Source organism: Aspergillus pseudoviridinutans, assembly GCF_018340605.1.
Source record: "Aspergillus pseudoviridinutans IFM 55266 DNA, scaffold_1, whole genome shotgun sequence".
Taxonomy (NCBI): Eukaryota; Fungi; Ascomycota; class Eurotiomycetes; order Eurotiales; family Aspergillaceae; genus Aspergillus; species Aspergillus pseudoviridinutans.
In genome coordinates, this window is record NW_025091281.1 from 2735405 (window position 1) to 2761491 (window position 26087).

The 26087-nt window shown below is 48.0% G+C and overlaps 13 protein-coding genes across 13 annotated transcripts; 7 read left to right on the forward strand and 6 right to left on the reverse strand.

The window, feature by feature from the left end:
* Positions 1-1117: 1117 nt before the first annotated feature.
* Positions 1118-2426, forward strand: Asppvi_000981 (uncharacterized protein; the record flags this gene model as incomplete). Its single annotated transcript, XM_043297285.1, has 2 exons — positions 1118-1127; positions 1219-2426. The coding sequence occupies 2 exons, from the start codon at positions 1118-1120 to the stop codon at positions 2424-2426; spliced, it is 1218 nt and encodes a 405-aa protein (XP_043153220.1).
* Positions 2427-5127: 2701 nt separating this feature from the next.
* On the forward strand, positions 5128-8845 carry phoC (putative cyclin dependent kinase inhibitor Pho81; the record flags this gene model as incomplete). The annotated part of the gene is made up of 10 exons (XM_043297286.1): positions 5128-5136; positions 5194-5274; positions 5336-5455; positions 5512-5562; positions 5629-5769; positions 5840-5887; positions 5951-5968; positions 6048-8286; positions 8349-8518; positions 8630-8845. 10 exons carry the CDS (start codon positions 5128-5130, stop codon positions 8843-8845), a joined length of 3093 nt encoding a protein of 1030 aa, XP_043153221.1.
* Positions 8846-9408: 563 nt separating this feature from the next.
* Asppvi_000983 (FAM210 family protein) lies at positions 9409-10250 on the reverse strand (the record flags this gene model as incomplete). The annotated part of the gene is made up of 2 exons (XM_043297287.1): positions 9409-9560; positions 9641-10250. 2 exons carry the CDS (start codon positions 10248-10250, stop codon positions 9409-9411), a joined length of 762 nt encoding a protein of 253 aa, XP_043153222.1.
* A 539-nt stretch (positions 10251-10789) lies between these two features.
* Asppvi_000984 (mitochondrial 54S ribosomal protein uL3m) lies at positions 10790-11751 on the forward strand (the record flags this gene model as incomplete). Its single annotated transcript, XM_043297288.1, has 2 exons — positions 10790-11585; positions 11654-11751. The coding sequence occupies 2 exons, from the start codon at positions 10790-10792 to the stop codon at positions 11749-11751; spliced, it is 894 nt and encodes a 297-aa protein (XP_043153223.1).
* A 275-nt stretch (positions 11752-12026) lies between these two features.
* Positions 12027-12651, reverse strand: Asppvi_000985 (cytochrome c oxidase assembly factor 1 family protein; the record flags this gene model as incomplete). The annotated part of the gene is made up of 2 exons (XM_043297289.1): positions 12027-12119; positions 12184-12651. The coding sequence occupies 2 exons, from the start codon at positions 12649-12651 to the stop codon at positions 12027-12029; spliced, it is 561 nt and encodes a 186-aa protein (XP_043153224.1).
* Positions 12652-12939: 288 nt separating this feature from the next.
* Asppvi_000986 (uncharacterized protein) lies at positions 12940-13293 on the forward strand (the record flags this gene model as incomplete). Its single annotated transcript, XM_043297290.1, has 2 exons — positions 12940-13027; positions 13082-13293. The coding sequence occupies 2 exons, from the start codon at positions 12940-12942 to the stop codon at positions 13291-13293; spliced, it is 300 nt and encodes a 99-aa protein (XP_043153225.1).
* Positions 13294-14041: 748 nt separating this feature from the next.
* On the reverse strand, positions 14042-16382 carry Asppvi_000987 (putative JmjC domain protein; the record flags this gene model as incomplete). Its single annotated transcript, XM_043297291.1, has 2 exons — positions 14042-16041; positions 16115-16382. 2 exons carry the CDS (start codon positions 16380-16382, stop codon positions 14042-14044), a joined length of 2268 nt encoding a protein of 755 aa, XP_043153226.1.
* A 1141-nt stretch (positions 16383-17523) lies between these two features.
* On the forward strand, positions 17524-18594 carry Asppvi_000988 (putative para-hydroxybenzoate-polyprenyltransferase Coq2; the record flags this gene model as incomplete). The annotated part of the gene is made up of 1 exon (XM_043297292.1): positions 17524-18594. One exon carries the CDS (start codon positions 17524-17526, stop codon positions 18592-18594), a length of 1071 nt encoding a protein of 356 aa, XP_043153227.1.
* Positions 18595-18636: 42 nt separating this feature from the next.
* Asppvi_000989 (putative flavoprotein) lies at positions 18637-19705 on the reverse strand (the record flags this gene model as incomplete). Its single annotated transcript, XM_043297293.1, has 3 exons — positions 18637-18884; positions 18941-19452; positions 19569-19705. 3 exons carry the CDS (start codon positions 19703-19705, stop codon positions 18637-18639), a joined length of 897 nt encoding a protein of 298 aa, XP_043153228.1.
* A 199-nt stretch (positions 19706-19904) lies between these two features.
* Positions 19905-20446, forward strand: Asppvi_000990 (monothiol glutaredoxin GRX5; the record flags this gene model as incomplete). Its single annotated transcript, XM_043297294.1, has 2 exons — positions 19905-20208; positions 20295-20446. The coding sequence occupies 2 exons, from the start codon at positions 19905-19907 to the stop codon at positions 20444-20446; spliced, it is 456 nt and encodes a 151-aa protein (XP_043153229.1).
* A 359-nt stretch (positions 20447-20805) lies between these two features.
* On the reverse strand, positions 20806-22356 carry Asppvi_000991 (ethanolamine-phosphate cytidylyltransferase; the record flags this gene model as incomplete). The annotated part of the gene is made up of 4 exons (XM_043297295.1): positions 20806-21141; positions 21196-21970; positions 22046-22163; positions 22233-22356. The coding sequence occupies 4 exons, from the start codon at positions 22354-22356 to the stop codon at positions 20806-20808; spliced, it is 1353 nt and encodes a 450-aa protein (XP_043153230.1).
* Positions 22357-23554: 1198 nt separating this feature from the next.
* Positions 23555-24417, forward strand: Asppvi_000992 (uncharacterized protein; the record flags this gene model as incomplete). The annotated part of the gene is made up of 2 exons (XM_043297296.1): positions 23555-23598; positions 23658-24417. 2 exons carry the CDS (start codon positions 23555-23557, stop codon positions 24415-24417), a joined length of 804 nt encoding a protein of 267 aa, XP_043153231.1.
* A 526-nt stretch (positions 24418-24943) lies between these two features.
* Positions 24944-25587, reverse strand: Asppvi_000993 (putative mitochondrial protein sorting (Msf1); the record flags this gene model as incomplete). The annotated part of the gene is made up of 2 exons (XM_043297297.1): positions 24944-25363; positions 25435-25587. The coding sequence occupies 2 exons, from the start codon at positions 25585-25587 to the stop codon at positions 24944-24946; spliced, it is 573 nt and encodes a 190-aa protein (XP_043153232.1).
* Positions 25588-26087: the final 500 nt, after the last annotated feature.

Genomic DNA, 26087 nt, shown 5'->3' on the forward strand with positions numbered 1-26087 from the left:
GCTAATAATACTGGAGGGTTCCATGGGCCCGTGGTGAATGGTAATCAATAATAGCAAGCACACCTAATTCAGTACCTTAGTGGTACCTAACTAACTGTGGGACACATTTGCTTTATATAATGTACATAATATTTTTATTTAGCTACAGTCTTAAGTGAAGTCAGAGCAATTGCGAGAATTTCTAATAGGTGCTAGTTTTGAAAATAGAAGACTTTGATACGTTAATAAATAGCTAGATACTACTGTACCAGGGACTCAGTATGCATACATAGGAATATATGTACTGAATATGGTCTCCCTCTTAAGAGAATGAAGTAGAAGAATTTGAGCCCACTTAAAAGTCACTAGGGATGGATACCACTAGAGAAACCGACTTTAACAATCTAATACAGGTATTCATGATCATGATCCATCCGTATTATTACTAGATATTCTCTGCATCTCCACTCTCACTTCAATTCAATTCATTCTCTTCCTTCTAACTCGGTTTTCCTTCGTCCTTCGAACCGTTTCCCTTCTCAAACGGTGGAATTAACCTTATCATTACCATTATATTGTACCTATTATCATCTATCTCTGGTCGTTGTCTTGCACTGTCATCTCATGGAGCCTTTGTAGGTACCTGTCAGGTTTGGTCTTTCCTGCGTCTTCCCGGTGGACGTTTCCATTTTCCTTTGCCCCTGATCATCATCGACCGTCCGTCGGCCTCGATTCTGACGACATCTGACTGCAACTCCTATAATCGCTGCGCGCGCACAATCGTATACTGTGTTGTCTTTGACAATCACTCTTTATCATTTCTCCTCTCACTCATTATTATTGGGTTTCATTTCTTATACTTTCGTCTCTCCCCCAATTGTTCATGGGACTTCGGGCCCAGCTCGCCCTCCACGAAATCACGGTCGGTCAACCTTCGGTCTGCGGATATTCCCAACAACGTCGAGAAAGTAAATTGCTCGACCCTGCATCTTAGTTGGAAGGGCCGTCGCGTCAAAAGAACAAGACAACTGTACCCACGGTATCAACGCGTCTGGACTTTTGCGCTGCCAATTGTACCATTAGATTTTTCTTGAGAGAGAATTTTCTCGTCGTACTAGCTCAGGACAGCGACTGAATAATGTCTTCTGGTATGGATTAGCCAGCCTGCTCACAATGGTCCCCTCTACTATCAGAATTGTCGTTCAATCGTGATCAGGCGGTCAATTAACTATTTTATAGGAACAGCACAGGCGGCTCCGACGAGTGCCAACGCCAATGGCGGTACGCCCGCTCAAACAACTGCTGAGCAGACGCCGAGTGCACACACGACGTCTGAGCCAACTTCGACGTCTTCGACCACCTCATCGACAACTTCCACGACTTCCACCCCGGCAGAATCGCCAACGACTAGCACTACAAGTAGTACAAGCACGTCAAGCACTTCAAGCACTTCGTCCACCACGACTGCACAGACCACGCTATCCACCAGCTCTGAGACCTCTCGGATCCCCGACACCGTCACCACAGCTATCTCTACTGCACCACCTGCCAGTACACCTACTGGGGCGACGACCGTTTACGTTACTTCGACGGAATCTACTTCTCAAACTCTCCCGACAGGAAATTCAGCCAATGGAGTGACAACTACGTCATCTGGGTCGTCAGCGACTGCATCGTCTACAGGAGGAAGCTCGGGTAGTTCTGGACTTTCTGCTAGTGGCACAATCGCTGTAGCGGTGGTCGTACCTGTCGTCTCCGTAGCTTTGATCATCCTAGCTGCCCTGTACTTCTGGCGCAAATGGAAGGCAAAGAAAGCCGCGGAGGAAGAACGAAGAAAAGAGGTAGAGGAGTACGGATTCAACCCGAATAACGATCCGACACTACCGCCCATCATGGGTGGCGGCGCTGCATACGAACCCAAGGAGGACACATCTGGATATCGGGGATGGGGAACGACTTCCGCTGGCCGCAAAGCATCGACGAATTTGTCGAGCGGCGCCGGGGCGGGATTAGCTATGTCGGAAGCTGGAAGTGCACCTGGCTATCATCACGCTGCAACTCCGAGTGACGGTACCATCCAATTTTCCGAAGGACAGATGCAAGAAACCGAACCAATCGGGGTTTTGGGAGCTGCTCCTGCAGCTTCTAATAATCGCACCACTGACATCCACCGCGGTCCGTCCAATGCTTCGTCTGCTTACTCCGCAGCCAATAGATCCGAGGCCTCGGAAGACAGCCATATGTCTGGCACCCATCAGACTGCTGCCTTCTACGAGGATAATCCATACTATAGTGATATGCAAGGGCAGTACGGGGCTTATGGAGATGGTCCATATGTCCCGAATCAGCCTGTAATTCGAGATGTCCAGGCCCGGCGCAATACGCGGATCGAGAACCCGGCGGTCTTCCCGCGACAAGGAAACGCCGGCATCGCCCAAAACTTCTGAAAGAATGATATGAAGTCACTGTGTCTTTGCCGAATATGGTAGGGTCCTGACCAGTGCTTCTGCGGCCGCAGGACACTGACGAAGGGCTCGAATTGATATCCGCTGGCCTCTCTCACCTGCACATTACCGATCAATTGGTTTGGCATAATCTTGTGCCGTCAACATTTAGTCTCCTTCAATCACGATTCGCCGTTCTTGTTTTCTTCGCTCAAAATCTGTCTCCTTGGACTTGCTTCTCTTTTCCTCTTTTCATTGTTTCATAGCCCATCCTTTGAGGATTTTTCCATGATTCCTTCGCTCGATTTATCCTTTGTTCTAACAGTTCGCTTATGTTCATGAGATCCTGTATTCCCGCTCCTAAGGCACCGTCTTTTACTCTTGTTTTCTTTTTCAGTTTTATATACCGCTGAGCCCTTCTGGGCTCTTCTGGCCGCTTGCCTGCTGTTGCTTCGCATTTTTGGTTTGATATCAGAGATACTGGAGATTCCGAACGGGCTCCAGGCGTGCATGAATATATCCATTTCCATGGTCATCTGTGTTCCATGTTATTCTTTGACTTTTCTGGATCGAATTTATGGGGTCAAGTTACACTGCTTGCATCTTACCTTTGTATATTTGGATGCAATGATCCTGTGATTCCTCTGAGGGAGTTGCGCATTACAATACATACAATGTCATCCTTATACTTTCGTCAGTCATGTTCGTTGTATATTCCCTTAATCGCTTTCTAGCGCCAGAGTGGAGTATTCCAAGTGTGGTGGGAGCCACCGGTGTAGCCAACAGCATACACAGACAATGGACGTGAGTTATTGCGTTGTAGACGACATGAAACACTGCGAGAGGCTGTCTATGAGAAAGCCGGCATAAGTAGTTAATCTCCTTGGCTAGAGAGGTACTGATGAGTAGTATTAAATATATCAAGCAGGGATCAGCGCAGCGGCGGCAACGCCGTGAACTATGAAGGGTTTAAAGTAGATACTAAGACTCCGTAATATGCACTCTGACATCAGATGACGATCAAAGACTTGAATATTCCAATGATTGGCTTGAGACCCAGTGTACCACTATGTTATCTATTCAAACGTCATGTAGAACGGCAATCTGCAGAAGGCGGAAGCTACCTACTGTGGAGAGAGAAATCTGCTAAAGTAAATTACCGGACCTACCAGAGAATGTATTATCTGCGATTTACAAATCATCATTGAAGTGTGGCCGGCCCGTGGTAATAATGTACCTGCCTACCTAGGTTCTAACTGATCCATCTGAACGGAATACCTGCATTGATGATAGGTACCTACTACGTAGGTCTATACCATACGAGTTATGAAAACCGGCGATATGTGTCTGAGGGAAGTAGACATGACTCGGATGATCAGATCATCAAGCGTTCACTCAAAGTAGATCAGTCCTCAAAAGTGGTGGCTACCTTACTGAGCAATGGACCCGATGTCTCAGACAACCGCCGCGTCTAGCAGACCGAGTGCGAGTGCTCTCCGTAAAAGTAGATAGATTTTCTTAGCCACAGCTGCCAGACGGATTCGGCAGGACACGTTGCCCTCGAACAGCCTATGGTTGGTGTCTGTCACCACCTCACGCTCAGTAAGTCAGCAACAAATAATTAGAATCAAAAAAGGAATAGTCCTCTTGATGGGCTATATTAGCTTTCTGGTGTGGCAGCCCTCGATCCATACAGCAGAGAAATCCGACAGATGCTGGCTGTTCACATAGTCAGAACGTGGGCAGATCTGCTGTGGTGATTGGCTGCTGCATTCATCTGCCAGAGATCTCCACTCTCTTGTTCGGCCTTAGTAAGGGCATTAGTACATACCTTAGTTTCTCCTGTCCTGCGGCGTGAGCTTAGGTACTCCGTAGATACTCTGGTACCTACTGCCCTTGCTCGCTATCAGTAATAATAATCGCCGTCAAATCGTCTCGATTTCCCTAATTATTATATCTTATTATTATTATCTGGTTTTAATCCTGTCCCAACTTGCTTTAACCCCTCTAGACAAGCGGGGTCAAGAAAGCCCCTCCCTGGGCATTGTTAGCCCGCAATTGCCAGCGAGTCCCCAATGACGAGGTCCTACCTACTAATTACTACTATTATTATTTTGACACTTGACGGCACTCTATAGACATTACTTCCCAATCTGCCTCTCGTGCTCTTTCCTTCCTACTCTGGGTCTTCAACCAACAGGGACCCTTTACAACAGATGTCCGGCCTCCCCCTCTCTCATTTCTCTTGATTCTCTGGTCCGGTCCGGATGTGTGCATTCTTGATTCTCTCCGCCTTCGAGCTCGAAACTATCACATTGCGAGGATCAGTGGCCTCTAATTTGTATAGCTGGACAACGCCTACCGATATTGTTTCTATTCCTACTACGTACCGCCACTGACGATTTCGGACTGTCTTCTTGACCCACTCGACTATTCGTCCTCATCGTCCATCTGTCGTCGTCTCGAGCTTAGAGAGGGGCAGGGAATTCCCTCTTCCTTTCCTCCCGGATTGACCTGTTCATTCCCTTCTTCTGCTTCGTAGGCGATCAATTGACGGTGTACGATCTGCTACTGCCAATACCTGGGTTCTCATTGTTAGACACTGATCGCCAGTAAGGGTATTTACCGGTCCAAGAATCATTTACTTTCACACGAGAACTTCTCAAGATGTAGGTTCCGGCGGCGCATTAGGAATCCCTTTTTGATGGCGCAAGTAATACTGCTTTCAGGACGTTTATGGAGCTGATCATTATTTTGAATATTTAGGAAGTTCGGGAAGCAGATTCAACGAAGGCAGCTTGATCTTCCGGAGTACGCCGCCAGCTTCGTGAACTACAAAGCTCTGAAGAAGGTCGGTCCATTTTAGTTGCAGACGGTGGCTTCTTTATTGCTGACTAACTTTCTGTGAATAGCTCATAAAGCAACTGAGCGCGACGCCCAAATTGCCCGCGCAGGCTACTGTTGCAGGACAGGATGCTCCCGATGCGCAAGCCGCCCTTCGCGCAAATAAGGAGGTGTTCTTCTTTCGACTTGTATGGATATGCAACCACCGATGCATGTGACAAGTACTCAGTAACCGTCAATATAGGAGCGTGAGATTGAAAAAGTCAATACCTTTTACTTGCAGAAAGAATCCGAGGTTTGAATGTCCTGTCCTATCGGGCAAAACGCTTGTCCCTAATGACGATGGCTGACTGGAGGATAGTTCTCTCTGCGATTGAAAACCCTCTTGGACAAGAAACGAGTTGTTCAGTCTCGGGCAGTGTCGCACTCCAAGGCTCCAGCCAATTTCGTGGCCTTGATCGAAGGGTTTCAACAGTTCGATGGCGACTTGAACAAATTACAAGTGGGTGTGCCTGATTGGAATTAGATTTTCAGCTCTGTGGTGCTAATGCGGTGTATCTTCTCTGCGATAGCAATTTGTCGCAATAAATGAGACTGCCATGTCCAAAATTTTGAAAAAGGTTCGTCACTCAAACCGGAGAGGTTGACAAAATACTGGAAACGGCGACTGACGAAATATGTAGTGGGATAAAACATCAAAGGTTAGAACGACTTTATTCTCTTTGTATTCGGTGCCACCCTTTCCCCGTGTCCCAGACTCACAAATCATTCTTTTGGCAGTCTCGCATGAAGGAGCTGTATCTCCATCGAGCCGTCGAAGTGCAACCCTGTTTCAATCGAGACGTCTTGCGTGATCTTTCAGACCGAGCAACAACAGCTCGCCTAGAACTCGAAGCATGGGCGGAAGGCGAAAATATCCAGTTTGATACAGCCCGGCCAGCTGACCGGGTTGGTCCGCCTTTCGGGACGGACGAGGAAGATCTTGATGCGCAGATCCTGCAATCTGCCACTGCCGGCAATCTGCAAACCCTACGCGAGTGGACTGCGAAGCTTCATACTGCCCCCGATGCCCGGGATCGTGCGACTCGTGCCTTTCTCTCAGCAATCAACGAATACTCCGATGAAGTGCTTGTAGTTCTTCTGGAGAGTGGATTGGTTGATATTAATGCCGAAGATGATATCAATGAACGAAATTGCTTACATGAAGCCGCAATTTCAGGGCGAGACTTTGTTTTCAAGGCAGGTATCTCAGCAGGGGTTGACGTGTCTAGGTCAGATGTGTACGGCAGGATTCCTCTGCATTATGCTTGTATGCATGGTCGCGTTGATATGGTGCGCGAGCTGTTGGCTGCTGGTCCTGATACAGTTGACACCGCGGATCACAACAATTTTACACCGTTGATTCATAGCATCGTCAAGGATCAGTTGGCATGTGCTGAGCAGCTTCTCCAGCACAATGCTCGCATTGGACCGGCATCAGAATCAGACCATATTCCTCTCAACCTTGCCTGCCAGCACGGATCAATACCGATAGTCAAAATGCTTCTCGAACGAAATGCCCAATTGCTTCCGGACGCAGAGGGACTCTACCCTCAGCACATGGTTGCCCGTGCTTCCCAGCCGCCAGAACTATTACTCCTCCTCAAACAGCACGGAGCCGATATGGACCAGAGGGACAAGTTATATCAATGGACACCGCTTTTCCACGCAGCGAGCGAAGGTTGTGTGAATTGTTTGCGCACCCTACTGGAACTCGGAGTCGACGCCAGTGCTGTGGATGAGAAAGGACTGTCCGCGATGTACTATGCCGCTTGGGAAGGACATCTGGAATGCATGCTCCTTCTGTGGTCTCACTGTAGTGAGTCACAATCAGCTCAAAAGCCTCTCGATATCCTCAATGGCTTGAGGTTGCAGGAACCAAGTTCCACTACCATGAATCACGAGGTAGCGGCGTCGGGTGACATGGACACTGCTGATGGCATTCCTGACCTTTCCCTGCCCCCCCCAATCATTCCTTTGAGACGCTACGGACACAACTTCCTGGATAAGAAGGTATTCGTCCAAATTCTATTCGAGCCAGGTAGCACAGGCTCGCTTTGCTTTGACCAAGCAGGTCGCCATCCTGCTGCTCGGTTAACCATTTCGTCGAAGCTTTCTGATCTAATCCCTCGCACAATAATGCTCCCTATTCAGGAAGATTCGAGGACCATCTCATTTCACGTCGATAACCTAGAATCATTTGCTGTTGATTTTGAGGTCTTTCCTACCTTTGGTTCGAAAGTGATTGCGAAAAGCGTCGCTCTACCTACCGTGTTTAGAGCCGAAAAATCCAGTACCGGGTCGTGTACTCTGCCACTCTTTGATCCTAGACTACGCTCAATCGGCCAGTTACGGTTCGGCTTTCAAGTCATCAAACCTTACCATGGTGATCCTCTCGAGATTACGCACTTTGCGACATATTGGAAGGCGACCAGTGCGCTCGACTCTGAACACAATGGCCTGGTGACAGGGTCTAGCTTGTCAGGGGATCATGTCCAGTTATTTGTACAGCTCACCAGGGACAGGGTACCTGTGCTTTATCCGCGTTTCACTATTCAGCATCATAGTGTGGAAATACCCATCTGCCACCTGTCATTCAATGAATTCAAGTCGGTCGGCGCTGAGAGAGGCGTGAATCAAGCTGAGACGATACAGTTTCTGAAAGAGAACGCTACCAACAGTATTGCACAAACCCATCGTCTCCTTGCAGCATCCTTCTTTTCCTTGCGGGAAGTACTGCGGCACATTCCGATCAGCGTCAGCGTCAATCTATCTATTCTCTATCCGTCACCTGCCGAAGAACAAGACCTGAATATGACATCTCTAGCCGACGTCAATAGCTTCGCGGATGCCATTCTGACTGAGGTATTCGATCATGCGCGTGTTGCAAGAGACCACAATCCGGACTTCTTACGCTCTGTGGTGTTTACCTCGTATAATCATAATATATGTACAGCTCTTAACTGGAAGCAGCCGAACTGTAAGTGATTGCCATCGTGCATGCCTTAATTTCTGTGGCTAATCTTGAGCTCCATCTATTAGTTCCTGTACTTCTTTGCAATGATCTCGGCCAAATTCGGGACTTGGCTCGGGATATTGGTTCCTTGCCAGATGTAGACAGCAGCGGCCGAGCGTCAATGTCAATCAAGGAGTCAGCACGTATTGCGCAGAGCAACAACTTCATGGGCTTAATATGTCGCTCTAGTCTTCTGGTACGTCATTTTCCACCTTTCATTTTCGCGTACCCACAACGTCACAACGTACACTCGGCACCAAAAGAGTGAGAGATTTACAGCTAACATAACGTCCCTGACGTGTTATAGAACGTTGTCCCAGCACTTGTGGAAACAATCAAAGGCCTTGGTCTTGTCCTTGTAGCCGATACATCCGACGAAGATGAAGAACCAGAGAGAAAAGTTCCTCTGGCAGCTGCTGATACGATGGGCGTCGCCGAGTGGGCATACCGAATGCCTGACGGTGTCAACGGTGTTATGAAAGCCAACGGCATTCTGAGATTCAACGACATGATTGACATGTAATGCTCTGTCTCCTTGTCTCTTGTCCCGATCAGTTATATTACTTCCATATTTTCGCCATCTTTAATCAACCTTGGGTGGATGTTCATTGGGCCGTTGTAGACATGCGATTGCTTTTCATTCCCCGAGGGCTTTTGACTTTATTTGCCGTTAGTCTCCTTGTTTTCGCTTTTCTACTGTTTGGCGTCCCCAGTGTCTCTTCCTACCTATGGAATCGCTTTTGTCTCTACCGGGGAGCGAAGTCAATGCCCGGCTATATCATGTCTACTTTTCTTCTTTTGCATATCAACTCTATTGGTTACTGTTCAACAGCATCGCTTGAGAGGAATACCCCGACTGGAATTGTACAAGTGAGCAAGAATATGGTGCGACGTCTCTTTGATATTAGATTTTGCAGCTACAACCCTCTATAATACACCTTCTAGTCTCGCAATTCGCTATGCCAATAATAATAAAGAGTAGAGAAGACAGTAGTTGCAAAGACATGATCGTTATCCACAGTAGGAAGTGACCTAGTGCTCAACGACGCGTTCGAAGTGCGACTTCGCAAGGAGCGATTCCGGAGCTTACATGCCCCTTGGCCTCCGCTTCGCGAGATCCCACCCCCATACTCTTAGGACCTTGACGACTTTGGGGGTAATGGCGGCGGTGAGGGGTACGCGAATGAAGATGAGACTCTTGTGAACCGCATACGCCAGGGCGAGCTGAGTCCACAGACCTGCGCAAAGAAAAGAACGTACGGATCAGCAAAACTTCAGAGAGGAGATGGGGATTAAGACAAGTCAGGGGACACCATACTGGCTCCGTCGCCATTATTCTTCTTCTGAGCTTCTGTGGTTTGCTGGCCAGACTGGGTAGTTGAGACCTCGTCCTGGCTCTGTTCCTCCGGTGCAGACTTTGCCCCGAATAAGCCTTTCACTGTTTCGACGACAACATGTTCGTAGTGGCCTATTCGTTCTGCGCCCAGATGGCGGACCGCAATGAAACAGAAGGGAAAATCCATGGCTGATAACAAAAGGTAAACACCCAGCGCAGCCCAGCCATACTCCCGGGACAGCTTTTTCAGCCGCTGAGACAGCGAGCCTGATTCAGCCGGCCGTGCCGATTGATTCGCCCTCGATGAGTTGAATCGCCGGAAGATTGACCGTTGCAGAGTGCTGGAGGGATTGTATGCAAAATTAGTAGTTGACCCCGATCGGCGGGAAAAGAATCGATATTGTGGATTGGGCTTCCAAGCGGGGGCGGAAGCGAATGCACGACGAGACGGGAATGAAGCAACTACATTGGGCGTAAACAGCGTCTGTGAAAATGTGACATTCTTTCTGACAGAAGATGAAGAGGGCGCATGGCTGGCTTGACCGATGAAGTGCGAAAACCACCGGGGTGTAGATATGAATCTCAAAGACATGCTTAAGAGGGAATCGCAGGAGCCAAGCTGTTGATCAATTGCTTTAAGAATGTTGAAAAGACAAGCTGAAGAGTGCCTATGAGGAGTTGATGCTTTCACTCTTAATGACGTGCCACCAAGGGAAGAAAATAATAAGTTACCCATTGAGGATTCGTTTTCGATACTTTCCGGTTCTCGGCGTGCCGATACGTCCGGACGCCGGGATGACAGACTCTGCTGATTCTATTGTGCAGGCGACGGACACACCTGGATAACGACTTCGCCCGGACTTAGCATGATGAAAGTCCGTTTCAATAACTTGCTTCCATTGGGACTGTTCCTCTATCGTCTGTACTAGTTCTTGATGAGAGATCCTCCCAGTAATCACCCCCATTGGCTGTTTGTACCTTATATTTACCCGATATTGACACCTCAGGCAAAACACTCTTGACCGCCTTAGCCCTTCGTACGCTCTCCGCAGTTGGGAAAATCTCAAAAGAAAGCCGAAGGGAAGAGACTGTTTCGATTATCATTCAATCACCGGTCAAACGATACTCGTCATGCCACCTCGACTGTCAAGGAAGCTGTCGCAGCTTCCCATTCTCTTCCTGGGTCCTCAATCGCTCACTATCACTGGCAATGTGTCTGTACGATCGTTCGGCATAAAATCGTTAAATCCACCTAAACCCTCTCGGTTCAATGTCGGTCCTGAATTACCTGTTCTTAAATCGACGACCACAGCTGCTTTGGAACGCAAGGCGAATACCCTACCTCTTCGAACCGGTGCCATCGCTATCAAGAAAGGAATGACCGCTGTATACGATGCCGAAACTGGGAAACGCATCGCTTGCACTGTTCTGCAGCTAGATCGAGTACAAGTCGTTTCACACAAGACAAGACAGACGCATGGCTATAATGCCGTTCAGGTCGGTGCCGGTTGGAAGCATCCCAGCAATGTGACGAAGTCACTCTTAGGCCATTTTTCGACCAACGGGGTGTCGCCAAAGAGACACGTTTACGAGTTCCGAGTCAAAGATGAGAGTGGCCTCTTGCCCGTCGGCCAAATAATCAATGCAGACTGGTTTCATGAAGGTCAGTATGTCGATGCGCGGTCCAACTCTAAGGGTAAAGGGTTCGCCGGTGTGATGAAGCGACACGGCTTTCACGGACAGGACCGCAGTCACGGTGTCAGTTTAACCCATCGGTCGCTTGGTTCAGCGGGGCCTAGTCAAGGTGGTGGTTCCAGAGTGTATCCTGGAAAGAAAATGGCGGGAAACATGGGTAATGAGCAAAATACTGTGCAGAACTTGAAGGTCCTTAAGGCCGACGCAGAGAACGGTATTGTCGTTGTCAACGGTATGTTTTTCTTGCTACCCAACGTTCAATACAGCATTGTTGAATGGTCGATACTGATCTTGTTGCAGGTTCCATCAGCGGGCCCAAAGGATGCGTAGTCAGGATTCAGGACGCTATCAAAAAGCCCTGGCCAAAGGTTGCGCCTGTATCCGAATCGACTGCATAGCCCATGAGGAGATATTGGAGTCTTGATCCCTTCAATGTACTATTACACTATCCTGTTTCTAGAGCGGCGTCTGTATATGATACATAAATGATATCCTGTTTGGCATTTCCTCCGAATCACTTGAACGGTCTCTCCGCATGCCATAGCTGGTGGAGCTGGCAGTCCGAAGCCGAAAAAACGCCTAATCCTATGCATGAAGATTACTCCGATGTACAAACCTATAAAAATCATTTGTGCCAATGATCCTTGGTGGGGTTGTGTGTCCGAATGATGGTTCAATTGCTTTGGCAAAAAGGGTCGCTGTCATGGTCAAGTAGCTGCACGACTTGACCGTCCTCCGTCTCTAGGCTCCATTCTTCAGTGCGGAACTGCTCGGATGCGACAACTATTAGCTAGGTCTTGAAAGTGGTGTATGAGGCTTGAGTCACGCACAAAGCTCATGCGGTCCGGCCTAATGCTTCGGAACCGCATTTTTCCCTGACCCTTTGTCCCCTTCACCCAAAAGGAGATATCAATACGACCATGAAGCTGATTCATTTCCCCGCTAATCCACGGTATCTTTTGAGCAAAGTAGATTTCGTCTCCCAAGATTTCCCGTGCACGAGGTGACGTTCGAAGGGCATATAGCGTGCTGCTCACGACGCTCGACGACGACTTCTGGTAATTAAATATGCCAAGCATTGCAGCTCCCACGACTACCACAAATATCGGCAGCGTCTTGATCCATCGGCGCTTCTCAGTATTAATAGAAGGAAGCTCTCGATCCGCCCGTCGCTCCATCAAGGGCCCCGAGTTGGCCTTGGGGGCCGGGATAAGACTGCGGTGAGGAGGCATATTGCGGCGACGAAACAGGAAGGCTCGTGGGACGCCAATGCGCCTTTGCGCAGTATGAAGCGCCATTGTCAGATCAGTTGTGGAGGAATAACAGGAGCCGAGAAAGGACGAGTAACAAGTAGGCAACCGTCATGCAGTGAGTGGTAGCCCAGGTAGTAGAATGTTCAAGTTCGCACCAGCGACTACCTAAAAGAACAAAGTTGCCAAACAAGACAAACCCACCCTTCAAGATCCTGAGCMGGCGCCGTTGTACGTCATGCTGGCTCGTCCTAAGAACTCCTTCTCCTCTGTTCCCAAAGAGTTGTCTCAACCTTCATGCTACGGTATCGGTCAATACAGCTAGACATCTGATTCATGGCTACTACAAGACTTCGCAAAGCGTTTCGCTACCCTGACGATTCAGGCGATGATGAACAGGGCCGAGAAGAGCTGGACGAAGAAGGTCTGTTCTGTCTTTTCATCATCGTAAATACTGTATACTGATAGGTTTCTGTAGAACAAGACCTCGTCATTAGACAATTGCAGGCAAAGAATGACAAGCGGAATTCTGAGTATACTGTGAACACTTCTCTATCCTCGTTGACATTGTCAACGCAGAAATCAGAGCTAAACATGACGGTGCATGTAGATCATCTTCTCGGTCATTCCCCTCTTGTCAGCAATGATATACGTCCCACCGATTATCTCAAGCTCATCGACTTTACCTGAACGACTTGTCTCCATTCTAAGTGTCATTTCTCTGTCATTGACGGCCTATACTATGAAGTATCATGCAATCGAGCGTCCAGACCCCAAAGGGAAAAGGCCAATGACAAAGACAGACCTCGTCATGTCTGTCCAAAATAATGCCATCCCTACTAACGTTGCATTGTGTGCATTATTGGCGCTTGCGTCTATAATGGCCTCACCGACTGCCATCGTCACATATTTCATTCCGGCAGGTGAGTCTCCTCACGGACATGTTCTGCACGGACATGTTCTGCCCTCAAGTGTGGGAGCTTATGTGTACAGTAATACTCGTGACCATTTTGATAGCGCGGAAAGTAATGGCGTCCGTCGACATCAGGCATCTTGAGAACCTCCGCTATGATTACAAGGGCGCCTAGGCGAATCTTGCAGGTGTCGAACGACCTTAGGTTCACTTGTTCCTCTCTGGAATGTCTTGTTTCCGTCACTAACATATTCTATATGTATCAGCGACGATAGGCAGCATGCTTGGGGGTCAGAAATGTGCTCAAATCGCAACGATAGAGCTGGGCCTGAAAAGAACAAATATCATTGCATATCACCAGCATACTGATTCCCAGACGCTGAGTAGATTAATACTCTCTCATGAATCGTTCCACGACTGGTTTGTTACACTCGCGTCTGATCTGTCCTAAACCGCCTAATTGAGACGAAGCCGAACCGGATACGTCATGATTCTCTCCCGTTTTAAGACCTTCTTTTCTCTGTCTCAGGGAGTGATGGAATCTGGCGGGGGAAGAATCGAGCCACTTAATTTCTCCAATGCGGGATCGACTGGTATGTCCCCATATTCCGTCGCCGGGGCGGATACTCGAGGAGAACCCTCTAACTGAATGCGATATTCAATCATAGCCTGTTGACGCTTGTCGTCTGCCTCTTTTTGATGCTTCTTCAGCCTTTCTATCTCATCGTCACCTGCCTTCTTTAACCACCTGAGATTCGACTGCCGGAAGTCGACCAGGGTTTCCACACTGCGAGGATCCGCTATTTTCCTTGTATCATGGCCGAGTAGTGTACAGGTTGGTTCGAATGGTTTCATCGAGGGATCTCGACGGCACGCTGCGCAACTGCAAATCTTCTGGCATTTAGGGCACATCCAACGATACTCTTCCATGGTTTCCTGTGGTTGGATATTGAAGGCTCTAAACAGACTACCGTAACAGTAGTTTTGGTTGCAATAGTCGCAAGAAGCGAGCTTCCATATCGGCTCAATATACTTGCAGATGTGGCAGCGACCACCCTCTTCGGATTCGTGGCTGAGGCGAGTCTTCCTCCGTTTTCGAGCAGGACTTTCTGAATCGCTCAAATTGTCTTCGGTCTTGCGCGTCACTGGTTTGGTGATATCAACCCACGGTCGCCTTTTCAGTTCCTCCTGGCACATCTCAGCTAGCGTTTTCTTGCCGTAGCGAGCTCTCTCCTCAGTAAGAGGCCAAAATATCTGACCGCTCAGATTGCTCTTGTTGAGCTGACATATTTGGTCTAGCCAATTTTCGTATTTCCCGGTCAGCTCACTCCAAGGAAATTGTTCGGCCCACTTTAATCTCGAGAGGCAAGCGCAGCTTCTGCCCATGACATAACATTCCATGCAGATATCGTAGGGGTCCTCGCCATCGACAGTCTGTCCATCCGCGCACCACGGGCAAGTCAAGAATCGATTAAAAATATTGCACCTGCAGTATGAACAGGTGATATTACTATCAAAGGGAATGTATTCGATGTCCTTCTCTTCCGCTTTATCCTGTGAGAAGCTCTCAGATAGCAAAATCTGGGTGTACAGTGCGAAAAGATACTCAAAGTCTTTAAGCAACAGTTGCTGCTTGCTATCCATACTTTTCGCATCAACTTTCTCAAGGAGCTTTGAGTAATGCTCAAGCGAATGGTACACAATTGCCTTGTTCTTGTACTGCTCATCCCGGCAGACCATCCTAGCATGCGGAAGGGCTTCACTCAAGGCTAGGCTCAGAGTTTCCACAGTAGTTCGATTCCAAGCCACTTTCATCGTCCTTGTTCCGCGATTCCAGACCTGGTGCGCTGCCAGCGGGGGAATCAGAATAAAATCACCTGGCCTTTGTTCAACGATATACGTCCTGAATGGAGCGGCTTTCCAGGCATTGATCTGCGCGAAATGATCCTCGATATCGATGTCATGGCCCAGTGTCGACTGCCAATATTCGGAGACGACTCGCCGATCCTTGCTCTCCGTCATGAACCAGATGGACGACCCTGGCATAGTTTTCATGCCATACTCGACTGAGCCATCCGATGCCTCAACCATTATATTCTGACCTAGAGTTGCGCACATTTCGTAATGTGACGGTGTATAGGTGCCTTCATGACCGATGTAACACATGAGGTTTTCGGCGCGCATGCTCGCCGGAAGGCAGCTCATGAGGTCACCAGGTTTGCCAACCTTCTTTTTGGGTTCCGTGTGAGTCTGGTGCCCTTCAGTAGCTGCAACTGATTCTGCACCTGGACCTTGAAATGCTTCTGGATGTTTATTCAGGTAAAAAAGCGGCGGGGGAATGAGATTTTTCAAATGATCGTGCCATGTCTGCGGACAATCAATATCTTTTAGATAGATCCGCTGTCGATCAGAGTTCTTGTAATTGAAGGAATTCCATTGATTAGTTAAGAGTGGCATATTCTTCAAGTAGTGGCCAATCGAGAGCGGAAGATTACTCTTCGCGGTCAAATTTCGAGCAATCTCCTCTTTGAAATGCGAGTCTGAGATTAGACAGGAACTCATAGGTACGAGACAGCATCACTAAGCTTGTAAACTTACTCTTTGTTGAATGATGGCTCCTTAGCCATTTTTCAGAGAACACAGAGCGGTCCAGCCTCTCATGAAAACCTTCAATCACTAAAGGCTTTCCGCCTAGAACGACATGCAAGCGAACGAGTTTATCGAAATTGTCCAGACCGTGTTCATCAATGGAGTTGCAATGAATTCTAACCACGTACTCAAAATTTGGCGTAGATTTCACGAGTGCAGCGACGTCGAGGTCAGGTGGAATTGGTTCAAAGGCCGCGCGGGGACGCTGGGCGGGCATTTTGCTTCGAAGACCCTATATCAAATGATAGTTACGAAAGAAAAGCTCGTCAAGGTCTAGAATCGCTTGATCTGCGGTGTCACTAATCGCGATGTGTTACTGAGAAAGCCGGCAGTCGGGCATTGTCCCAGCAAGGAAGACTCGAATGCTTCACAATCACTAAGGCAGGGCCGCCGGTCTGTTCATAAACCATAGATGTATGTGTGCAGTTATGTTCAGTGACCAAGCAGTCGTTCGATCCGCTTGAATATGGTAGAGCTGTAAAAGAGCGGGTTGTAGTCGCGCTGGCATGAGGTAATGATCGAACGCGGCAAGCTTCTTAGGAAACAGTTCGAATTGTTGTTGTTCCTTTGGCAGCAGTCTACAAATGACTTTCGAAGCTTCCTTCGCTAGTCATAGTAGAGAAGCGCCCCAGTCCCAGGTGTTTATGGATGTCCCAACACCCCCGACTTCGCAATAGTCGATACTTCGCGTCCTTCTTGTAGGTCAACCCCTCTTGGGTTGATTAGTCCAGAACTTACCTAGGTATGTGATCTACTGTGGAGTACCTGCATGCGCTATTCCTCTCTGGGGTAGGTGGATCAACTACAGGTCTGAAATCCGGCAGACACGTGAAATATTTTTGATTTCCATACATCCAGTACGACGGTTTGAACTTGGGGAGACCGAGAAGGAAGCGCAAACGCCCCTTCCAGATGTCACATTGCTATTAATTAAGTGTACACTAATTGTGGGGGAGACACATGGTAGTGCATCCGGTGCTATTTCAATCACGGTAAGGGAGTAATCTGACCGTTGCTAACCAGCTTTGCTCAGCTCTAGCTGTTTCTTTCTTATCCATGACTAACCCTTGTTTCGTGCAGTAGGAACCAGTCGGGCAGCTCTATCTGGGCTGATCTCATTGAGGAACAATTTGTGGAGGTTTTCCCCGATTACAGCTCATTATAAAATGAGATTGCAGTTCTCTTACTTCCCTCCTGTTCGCCCTGTTCAGATTTGCAGACGTCATGGAACATGGAGTAGTCTCTTGAACGATAAGCGATACCGCTTACTTCGCAATTGCAATTCCTTGACTGCTTCGTCGCGGGTCATTTCAACAGGACGCCAATCAGCGTATACTGCCAAACCCAGGTCAGCAATCATGAAGGGGACAACATCTCTCATAAGTTACCGGCCACATTCTTCCCAGTCCCCATCCTCTACAGATCGCCCAGCAGCCACAACGGACAATAACGCAGCAACGCACTATGTACCTCCCCAAAGAGGCTTCGTTGCTTCTCTTCCCGAATCATGGATTCCGTACGCTGAGTTGATACGCCTCGATAAACCTGCTGGCACATACTACCTCTTCTTCCCGTGTATTTTCTCGACACTCCTCGCGGCACCTATGGCATCTGCCACACCTATGCAGATTCTTGGCACTACTGGTCTTTTTTTCACGGGTGCATTAATCATGAGAGGCGCCGGTTGTGCGATCAATGATTTATGGGACAGGAATCTGGACCCGTATGTCGAACGCACAAAATTCCGGCCGATTGCGCGAGGTGCCCTATCTCCTAAGAAGGCATTGATTTTCACCGGTTCCCAGCTTCTGGCCGGACTAGCTGTCCTGCTACAATTTCCCACCCAGTGTCTCTGGTATGGTATTCCCAGCCTCCTGTTGGTGACGACATATCCTCTCGCCAAGCGCGTCACTTACTACCCTCAGGCTGTTTTGGGTCTCACATTCTCATGGGGTGCTATCATGGGATTTCCAGCGCTGGGGGTCGATCTTCTTAGCAACCATGCTTCTTTGGAAGCGGCAGCAGCCTTGTATTCTAGCTGTGTTGCCTGGACAGTGCTGTACGATATGATCTACGCACATATGGACATCAGAGACGATGTTGCCGCAGGGATCAAGTCAATTGCCCTTCGACATGAGCATAACACTAAGACAGTTCTTTCTGGTCTGGCGGCAGTTCAAGTAGCGCTGCTCGCTACTGCAGGAGTAGCAGCAGGTGCTGGACCAATCTTTTTCGTCGGCACCTGCGGCAGCGCAGCCGTTTCCCTCGGTATCATGATTTGGAAGGTTCAATTGAAGAATGTCAAAAACTGCTGGTGGTGGTTCAAGAACGGATGTTTGCTGACTGGGGGCGGCATCACTTTGGGATTGGTCTTTGAGTATATAGCTCAAGCCACTGACCTGTATAAAAGCGGTAATGATGGACATTAAGAGGATAGCACTCACAAACATAGTACAGGATAAAGGTTACTTTCAACTTCCGCAGCGAATCTCTTTCTTCTTAACAGTATTGACACCAAGATGATGCTCCACTACGTTGACTATGTCTTTCCAATCCATCATCGCACCATTACCCGTATCACCACAAGCAAGAGATTTTTCGATTGGGTGAAGTACAGAGACCCAACCGTCTTCATTTGTCCCACTCACCCCCCATTCGTCTGTTAAGATCTTGAGTTGGCTTTTAGTAACTGGGTGATTCCACATCGCGGTGTTCATGGCTATGATAGTTAGAACAAAATTTGACAGTGATCAAAAATATATTAAGCCATCTCACCTGGAGCAACGAACACTACAGGCTTTCTTCTGTCTTTGAGACCAAAGTCTACTTTCCCAGTGGTATCCCACGCTCTGATGACGGAAAGGAGCAGGTTATCCGCAATTCCCATTGTCATCTTCGCCATCGTGTTGGCCGACAGAGGGGCGACAAGCAGTACGTGGGCCCATTTTCTAAGTTCAATATGCAAAATTGGCTCGCCACGAATCCAGGGGTCTTTCCACTCGTCTTCGTCTCGGTAAATAGCATCAACCCCGGGTAGCTGCTTTAGCACATCGAGTAGAGGTTGCTCTGAGCTTTGACCCGATAGAAATTTCTCGGCAGACTTGGTCACAATGATGCGAATACAGACATTTTTGTGACGGCCAAGTGCTTCCGCGATATTTGGCAATTTTATCGCTGCCACACTCCCGCTTGCTGCTAAAAGAATGTGTATTTTCTTATCTTTGAATTGCTCTCCAGCTGAGGAAGTCCCAGTGCCTTCCATCGATCGTCGACGTTCCACACAATGACTACACTGGGGGCAGGAACCCGTTGTCATATGCGATGATGTCAGCCGTCGTGGATTCGAGTGATCGAGCAAGACTGGCAAAGCTCATCCAAGGATCTAACTCATAGAGTCACGCACCGCCCTTTATCTAGATAGATCGATGATTCAGGCTGAAGGCGATGTGATTCGGACAATTCTTTTTCATCCGCAATTCCCAGCATCGATCCTGTGGGGTAGCTGTGTTTCGTGGCGGAAACTGGGGGTCTGAGAGCCATGGTGACTAACGTCACATGATAAGGTTCGCCATTTACCTTATTTCGGTAGTACGTAGAGAGGTACGTCTATAGAATACTACAAGCATTTTATCTGTATCAGATAAATCTTTGTCGATAGGTCAATGATGTTTGCAAGGCAAGCTTTCGCATCTGTAAGTCAAGCATACTTCATTTGCCCCTCACAATTTGTTCGCCCATTATGAGCTCACTTGTGTCCATCCAGGCATTCCGACCTTTTTCCCGGTCACCGCTTGTCTTGACTCCACGATTCACGGCTTTCCAATTGCCGCATGCCCTTCATGCCCGGTTTCTCTCGGAACAAACAAGGTCGGCAATTGACAAAGCCATTGCGTCTGCACCTGTCGTTCTCTTCATGAAGGGTACTCCAGAGACACCACAGTGTGGATTTTCTCGAGCTAGCATACAGATTCTGGGCTTGCAGGGGGTTGACCCGAAGAAATTTGTCGCGTTTAACGTGTTGGAGGATCCCGAGCTGCGTCAAGGTACGTATAGTGACCCTTCTTCAGGAACAGCAGGTTGTGTGTATTTGCGCGTGAGTCAGTCTGGCTAATCTCTAGGCTTTCGATAGGTATAAAGGAATACTCCGATTGGCCAACAATACCCCAATTGTACCTTGACAAGGAGTTTATCGGAGGTTGCGATATTCTGATGTCTATGCATCAGAACGGAGAGCTCGCAAAGCTGCTTGAGGAGAAAGGGGTCCTAGTGGCAGCTGATTGACTTATGTGTGAGGTTCAATAAAGGGTAGAGAATTTTGTTTACTCATTTGCTATTTCATCTTCTTCATTGTAGAATTATCATGATTTCTAGTATGTTGTGCTGTTACTAATATTCTCAAAAGGCAAGAACGTGGTTTTTACCTTTGTTCTACTCAATAACTCGAAGGCTACAAGTTGTGCTCATCTAGTTGACACTATATTGGCACTGACCAATTTACCGTACTACAGTAATCTCTAAGGTAGTCTGAGCTGGTATTGAAGTCAGAACCTCACCTGCGAAGATGATTAACTTACGACTAGAATCTGATTGACTACAGCCTTAACGACTACTCCATGATAATTTACAAAGAGATCATCAAGTCACTGTGCACCACGTTCCCCACCCAGACTCTTTTCTTCTGATCTAACCAGTTCTTCGATAATGCCCTTCTGTAGCTTGGCGCGTTGTCGCTCTTCATAAGCCTCACGACTCTTGAGTATCCTATCAACAATCTCACCAGCGTTCGCATGCTGAAAAGGATGATCGCTTATCTGCCTGAATATTCCCATTCTTTTGGGAGCAGCGTAAGGGTCGTATGTCAGTGGAATGAAGGTTGTTGGCCCATGGTAAACAACATCCGGGACACCAAATGGCATGGCTTCCAAATACGGCTGGCTAGGAGAGAAAGGCGCTGAGAAAATGACAGCATGAATATACTGGAAGAAATCATTAGAGGTTGTATGACCATCGCTTGAAGGAAAGGAACATACTCGGCATTGAAGGACACAAAGCCCCCGCTCAAAAATGTTCATAATAGGATAGTTGAATCCCTTCCAGTGATTAATCACATCATCATCATGAATGCCGGCAACGACATAAGCAGGGGGATAATCTTCACCGAAGTCGTGAAGTCTCTTCTCGACTTGTTCCGAGTCATACCATCCTCGTTGGCGGCCTTCCAACTCCTCAAGCTCTAGAACCTTTCGAAGAAACTCGATGTGACCCGACGAGAACAAATCGAATCCGCCATCCACATAGACTACCCGCTGACCTGGCTTGATTGTTTTGCCATTCACCAGAGTTTCGAATGTACCAGCTTCCTCAACTGTGTCGCTAACCTTCGCCGACTTCGAACCGGTCCAAGTCCAAACATGAGGACCAGGGCGCAACCCACTCTCATCTGTTGCATAGTCCCGAATCCTTTGCATTAGCTCCACGCCGAATTGTTTCCTTTCTTCCTGATTGCCGGATCCCTCTACTCCCACAAGGGTGTCTTTAGGGCTCTTTATGAAGTGCCCTTTGGTGCATAGGAGCATACGGCCGACAAGATCGGTGGTTGAAATGCCAGGAGTTCTCTTCACGACCCGAAAGCGCCCAGCTGCCTTGACAAATCGATAGCAATCTTCTCCGTTGCTGTCAGATGTGATATCATCGCCATGAACGACATATTTGCACCCATAGTGTGACACCCATGAGAGAGAAGTCACGTAAGGTGCTCGTGGTATACAACGAGTGGCCCAACGGCATGCTTCCACAGCAGCTACCCTAAAGCACGCAGTAGGCAGTACCCGTTATCAGCAATCTAAGTTGACCTGCCGAGTTTCGTAGAAAAAGACTAACCGTTCCTCTAATGTCATTACCGTCGGGCCCTTGTTCTCGAGAATTGCTTCGTCCGAGTGTACTCCAACATAAAGTTCATTACCCAGTCTACGGGCTTGGAGCATAGCACCGGCGTGTCCTACATCAATCCAGTCACCCTTGATTAGGGAATCCTATGACTTGAGAGCAGAGGAGAATGACTTCTCACCATGATGGCTAAAGTCAAAACACCCATCTACCCAGATTCGATCTTCCCGTATAGGTACATCATCCTGAGGATCCACAGGCCATTGTCCTGGCGCAGGGACTAGTTCTTCAGGCGACACCCTCATTGTTTGGAGAGGCGCTTGTTGGCAATTGGAAAATAGATCCTTGGTATAATGTAGACGAGCGCGTCGATTTTGGTGCGGAAATGATCTGGTATCGGCGAAAGTCGGTTGATGCGACAAGGTGAGTTGATAAAGCCAGAAATTACGAACCCCAAAAGGAGGTGGGGTTGGGTGGGGTGTTATCTGTCACATCTGAGATGTACTTTCGGAGTAGGGTATGTTAGTCTAGGTATTTACTCTGTACCAAACCGTCTCAGCTCCTTCATCTACTTGGCATGTATGACAAGGTACTCCGCACTTAAGCTCAGTCAGATGAGTGTATAGAAAGGCATTTAGTCGTTGGTTGCCTTATATCGCTTGTTACTTTAGACATTGACTTGTTTAATGTCATGGGATTTTGCTTAACCCCCAGCATCAATACTATACCTATGCATGAGCTACAAGATTGACGGCACCGTTATTAGGTAGGCATATGGAGAATGGGGAGCCAAAATAGTTATTCCAATTTACCCGCGTAAATCAATATAAGTGCACGGATAAACAGTTGCCTGGTCAAGGTTAACTATAAACTATGGTTCTCCTGGCACCTTGATGAGGAGCGAGTGTTCCGCCATGATGTCCAGATCCTTGGGACGCTCAAAAGTAGTTTGGGATGCACTTTGGTAGATTGGTTATCATCCTAGGTACCATTATTATTAAGGTATTATTATTATTATTATTATTATTGAGGACGCGCCTCCGTAGTGGATTGGGCTAACCCGTTCCTGGCTCGGAGCCAGCCCAGGATCAACTAAGGGCCGGCTCCATGCATTCATTATCGTTCGTGCAGGGGACTTAGCTACTCCGTACACCGTACAGAGATCTCCAAATAATTGCGCAACATCGGTCGACGCATATCCGCAACTCGTAAACCAACCTTCGTTTTCCTCTTTTCCAACTACTGCGCACAAACGAATCTTCACCAGCTATCTATGAGAGCGGGCTTCTGTCTGCTTCACTTCCTGTTGGAGCTGCTCTTTATCCAGCGCCCAGTTCAAGCATGATATCATCAACATTTACCCCTAGCCTTTCTCGCAGAGACACAAACAAATCAAGTGTTGGACATGAAGGTGTAGGAGGGGGTGGGCCCCCTCCTTTGACAAGTGGGGGAGGAACATTCGGTCCTCAGAGCGCTGGAGCTATCTATCAGCATATTCACGACATGGCTACGAAAAGGATATCCACTCTGGATTACCTTAGGAAAGCGTGAGTTCAAAACAGAATGCAGCCCTTCTTTATCAGTCCAACCGCTGATAAAGCTACAGCCATGAAGGTCGTATCTATTGGTTCAACACTGTACACTTCTCTCGGGCTGACATCAGCCGAATCCCCTATTTTGATCCTCGAAAACTATCCCGTCGCGCCATTAATTATCTTCTTCTCGGATTATCACTTCCGCCAATCTTGGACGTCAATTCATCACCGTCAGAATACCTACGGGCCTTAAACGCGCTTTTGATTGAATTTGAGGCATTTCAGCAAGTCCACCCACCGGATGGGAGTTCATCATCAACTCTGGCAAGAGCGCGCATTCCACAAATGTTCAAAAGAGCGGCACACGCTGGAACCAAGGGCAGGAGGGCGAGCTCTGCAACGGAAATTGGTCTTCCCATGCAATCTAGCGACCCATCTGACTTGAAGTCCATGGCGGGGAACATCACCTCGTCTACGACGGCGGCTGCCGCTGTTGTTTCGTTCCCCACCAGTGAAGCCTCCGAACTCCTCCCGGGGGAGGAATATTCTTATCTTTTAACGCCGTCTTTACCATTTGAGCCGGATTATTTCGAAACCTTCGCCACTCTTTGTGACGTATTGATTGACTGCTATACCAGGCTCACCGCTTTGGTCTCCACTCCGTCTGTATGCACTGTTGCTTTGGGCGAGATGTTCACAAAGGCAGACGCAAAGCTTCGGAAGATAATGGTCACAGGTGTCGTTCGAGAGTTCGAGGATGCAAGCAGAACCAGCGCCAAGAATGAAATAGCTGGTGTCAGTCGTGTTGTTTTGGGCGGTCTTCTTGGCTGATTCACTCAATGTCGCCTTTGTAGAAGTCACAGAACTGGTGCATGCATTTGCTCCAAGTGGGCCTTTCGATCTAAGAGGACGGATGCTCCTGAGGTGCGTAATACAGTTGGTGCCACGTAGACTTATGAATTGATCCTTCGAAGGAAAGGACAAGATCTATTCTATTCTAGAGTAATGAGACACGGTCTGCTGCTTCCACATATTTCACTTAGCACATGCAGAAACAGTCAACATAAGAGACTAGAATAATATCGAGAGGAGATAAATCAACAAGCATGGGTTGGTATCACTTTTGAAGCCATGAACATCGCAGGAATTGGGGCATCAAAGCCGTCGAGTATGATCAAGCCCAGTGTAAAGAGTATGCATGCGCCAAAGTGAGACCACAAAAGCAAATGAAATTGAACAGAACGCCGGCTCAAATGGCATGCATCGACAACAAATATGGAAACATCTTAAAAAAACGCCAGTAAATGCAAACGCTTAATGATTCTAAAGGTGACGAGTTCAACGAGAAACAGGCAGCTCAGGACTGTAATTTGTTGTTCTCGAACTCACGTTGCTCACCGAAAACCCTTCGGCTCATTTCAAGAACAGTTTCGAAACCCTCTCTGCCTCTCTTGGCATTTTGGCTGAATCTCTCAATACTCGCCTCCTCTACCTTGTTCTTGATTTTCTGCCAGCCGCCGCAAAGAGCAGTGATTTTGGCTTCTTGACTGAAATCCGTGATCGACTCTGGTTTTGATGACGAAGGCTGGTAAATAACCGTTTCTCTCACGTTCAAGACATTAGACCACGTGAGATTCGTTGAGCACATAGTGACCTTCTTTGCGCGAGGATCAACGTATGAGATTTCGTACACATGAGACGTAGCGCTTCCCCCGAACAGTGAGAGAACCCATTGCGGTACTGATTGATCACATGTGATGAGGCGTTCCGTACGCAACTGAATGGGACGTTCAGGTTAGCCATTTCGTCCGAGATGTGGAGAATGATGATATTGAGAGGAAAACCCACAATGCCAGTCTTCGGATCTACCGTCCGAGATATTGTGTCTACCGCCACAACATGGGTCGACTTGTCATTCCAAGGGCAATATTTCCGCCAGTTCGCCGTCGAAACCTCGTCCCAAGAATAATCGAAGGTGCACGTCGAGGAGAAGACCTTCATGACGGGGAACGCTTGAAGGCAGTGATAGAAGCAGGGGTCGCTAAGCAACCGAGTCGCTTGCTAAAGAGCACGATCGAAAGTGTAGTCTGCAGAACGTCGTGTTGATCGAATCAGACTAGCAGTCGAAATGGATTCAAACAAACTGAGGACTCAAGAATATCGATAAGATAGAGTATAAAATGGCAAATGTCTATATGATCATTAAAGAGAGCCTACAAGTAAGGAGGGGCATAGAAGAAGAGGCAAATATTCAACTACAGATGAGTAAGAAAGCCTTCAAGAAATGATGAAACTGGATGGCGATCATAGGCTGTCGTGCAATGATGGAACGCGGGAGAAGAAAATTTTGGCATATTCGACTCGCAAACAACCCGGGCAAAAGGCGGACTCGGTCAGGGATCGGAATTTCTCGGCTGTCAAAATGCGACACCATCATACCTCTCGTAAACTACCTTAACATTCCTATTACTACTATCTACCTCTATAAGAACTTAACATGT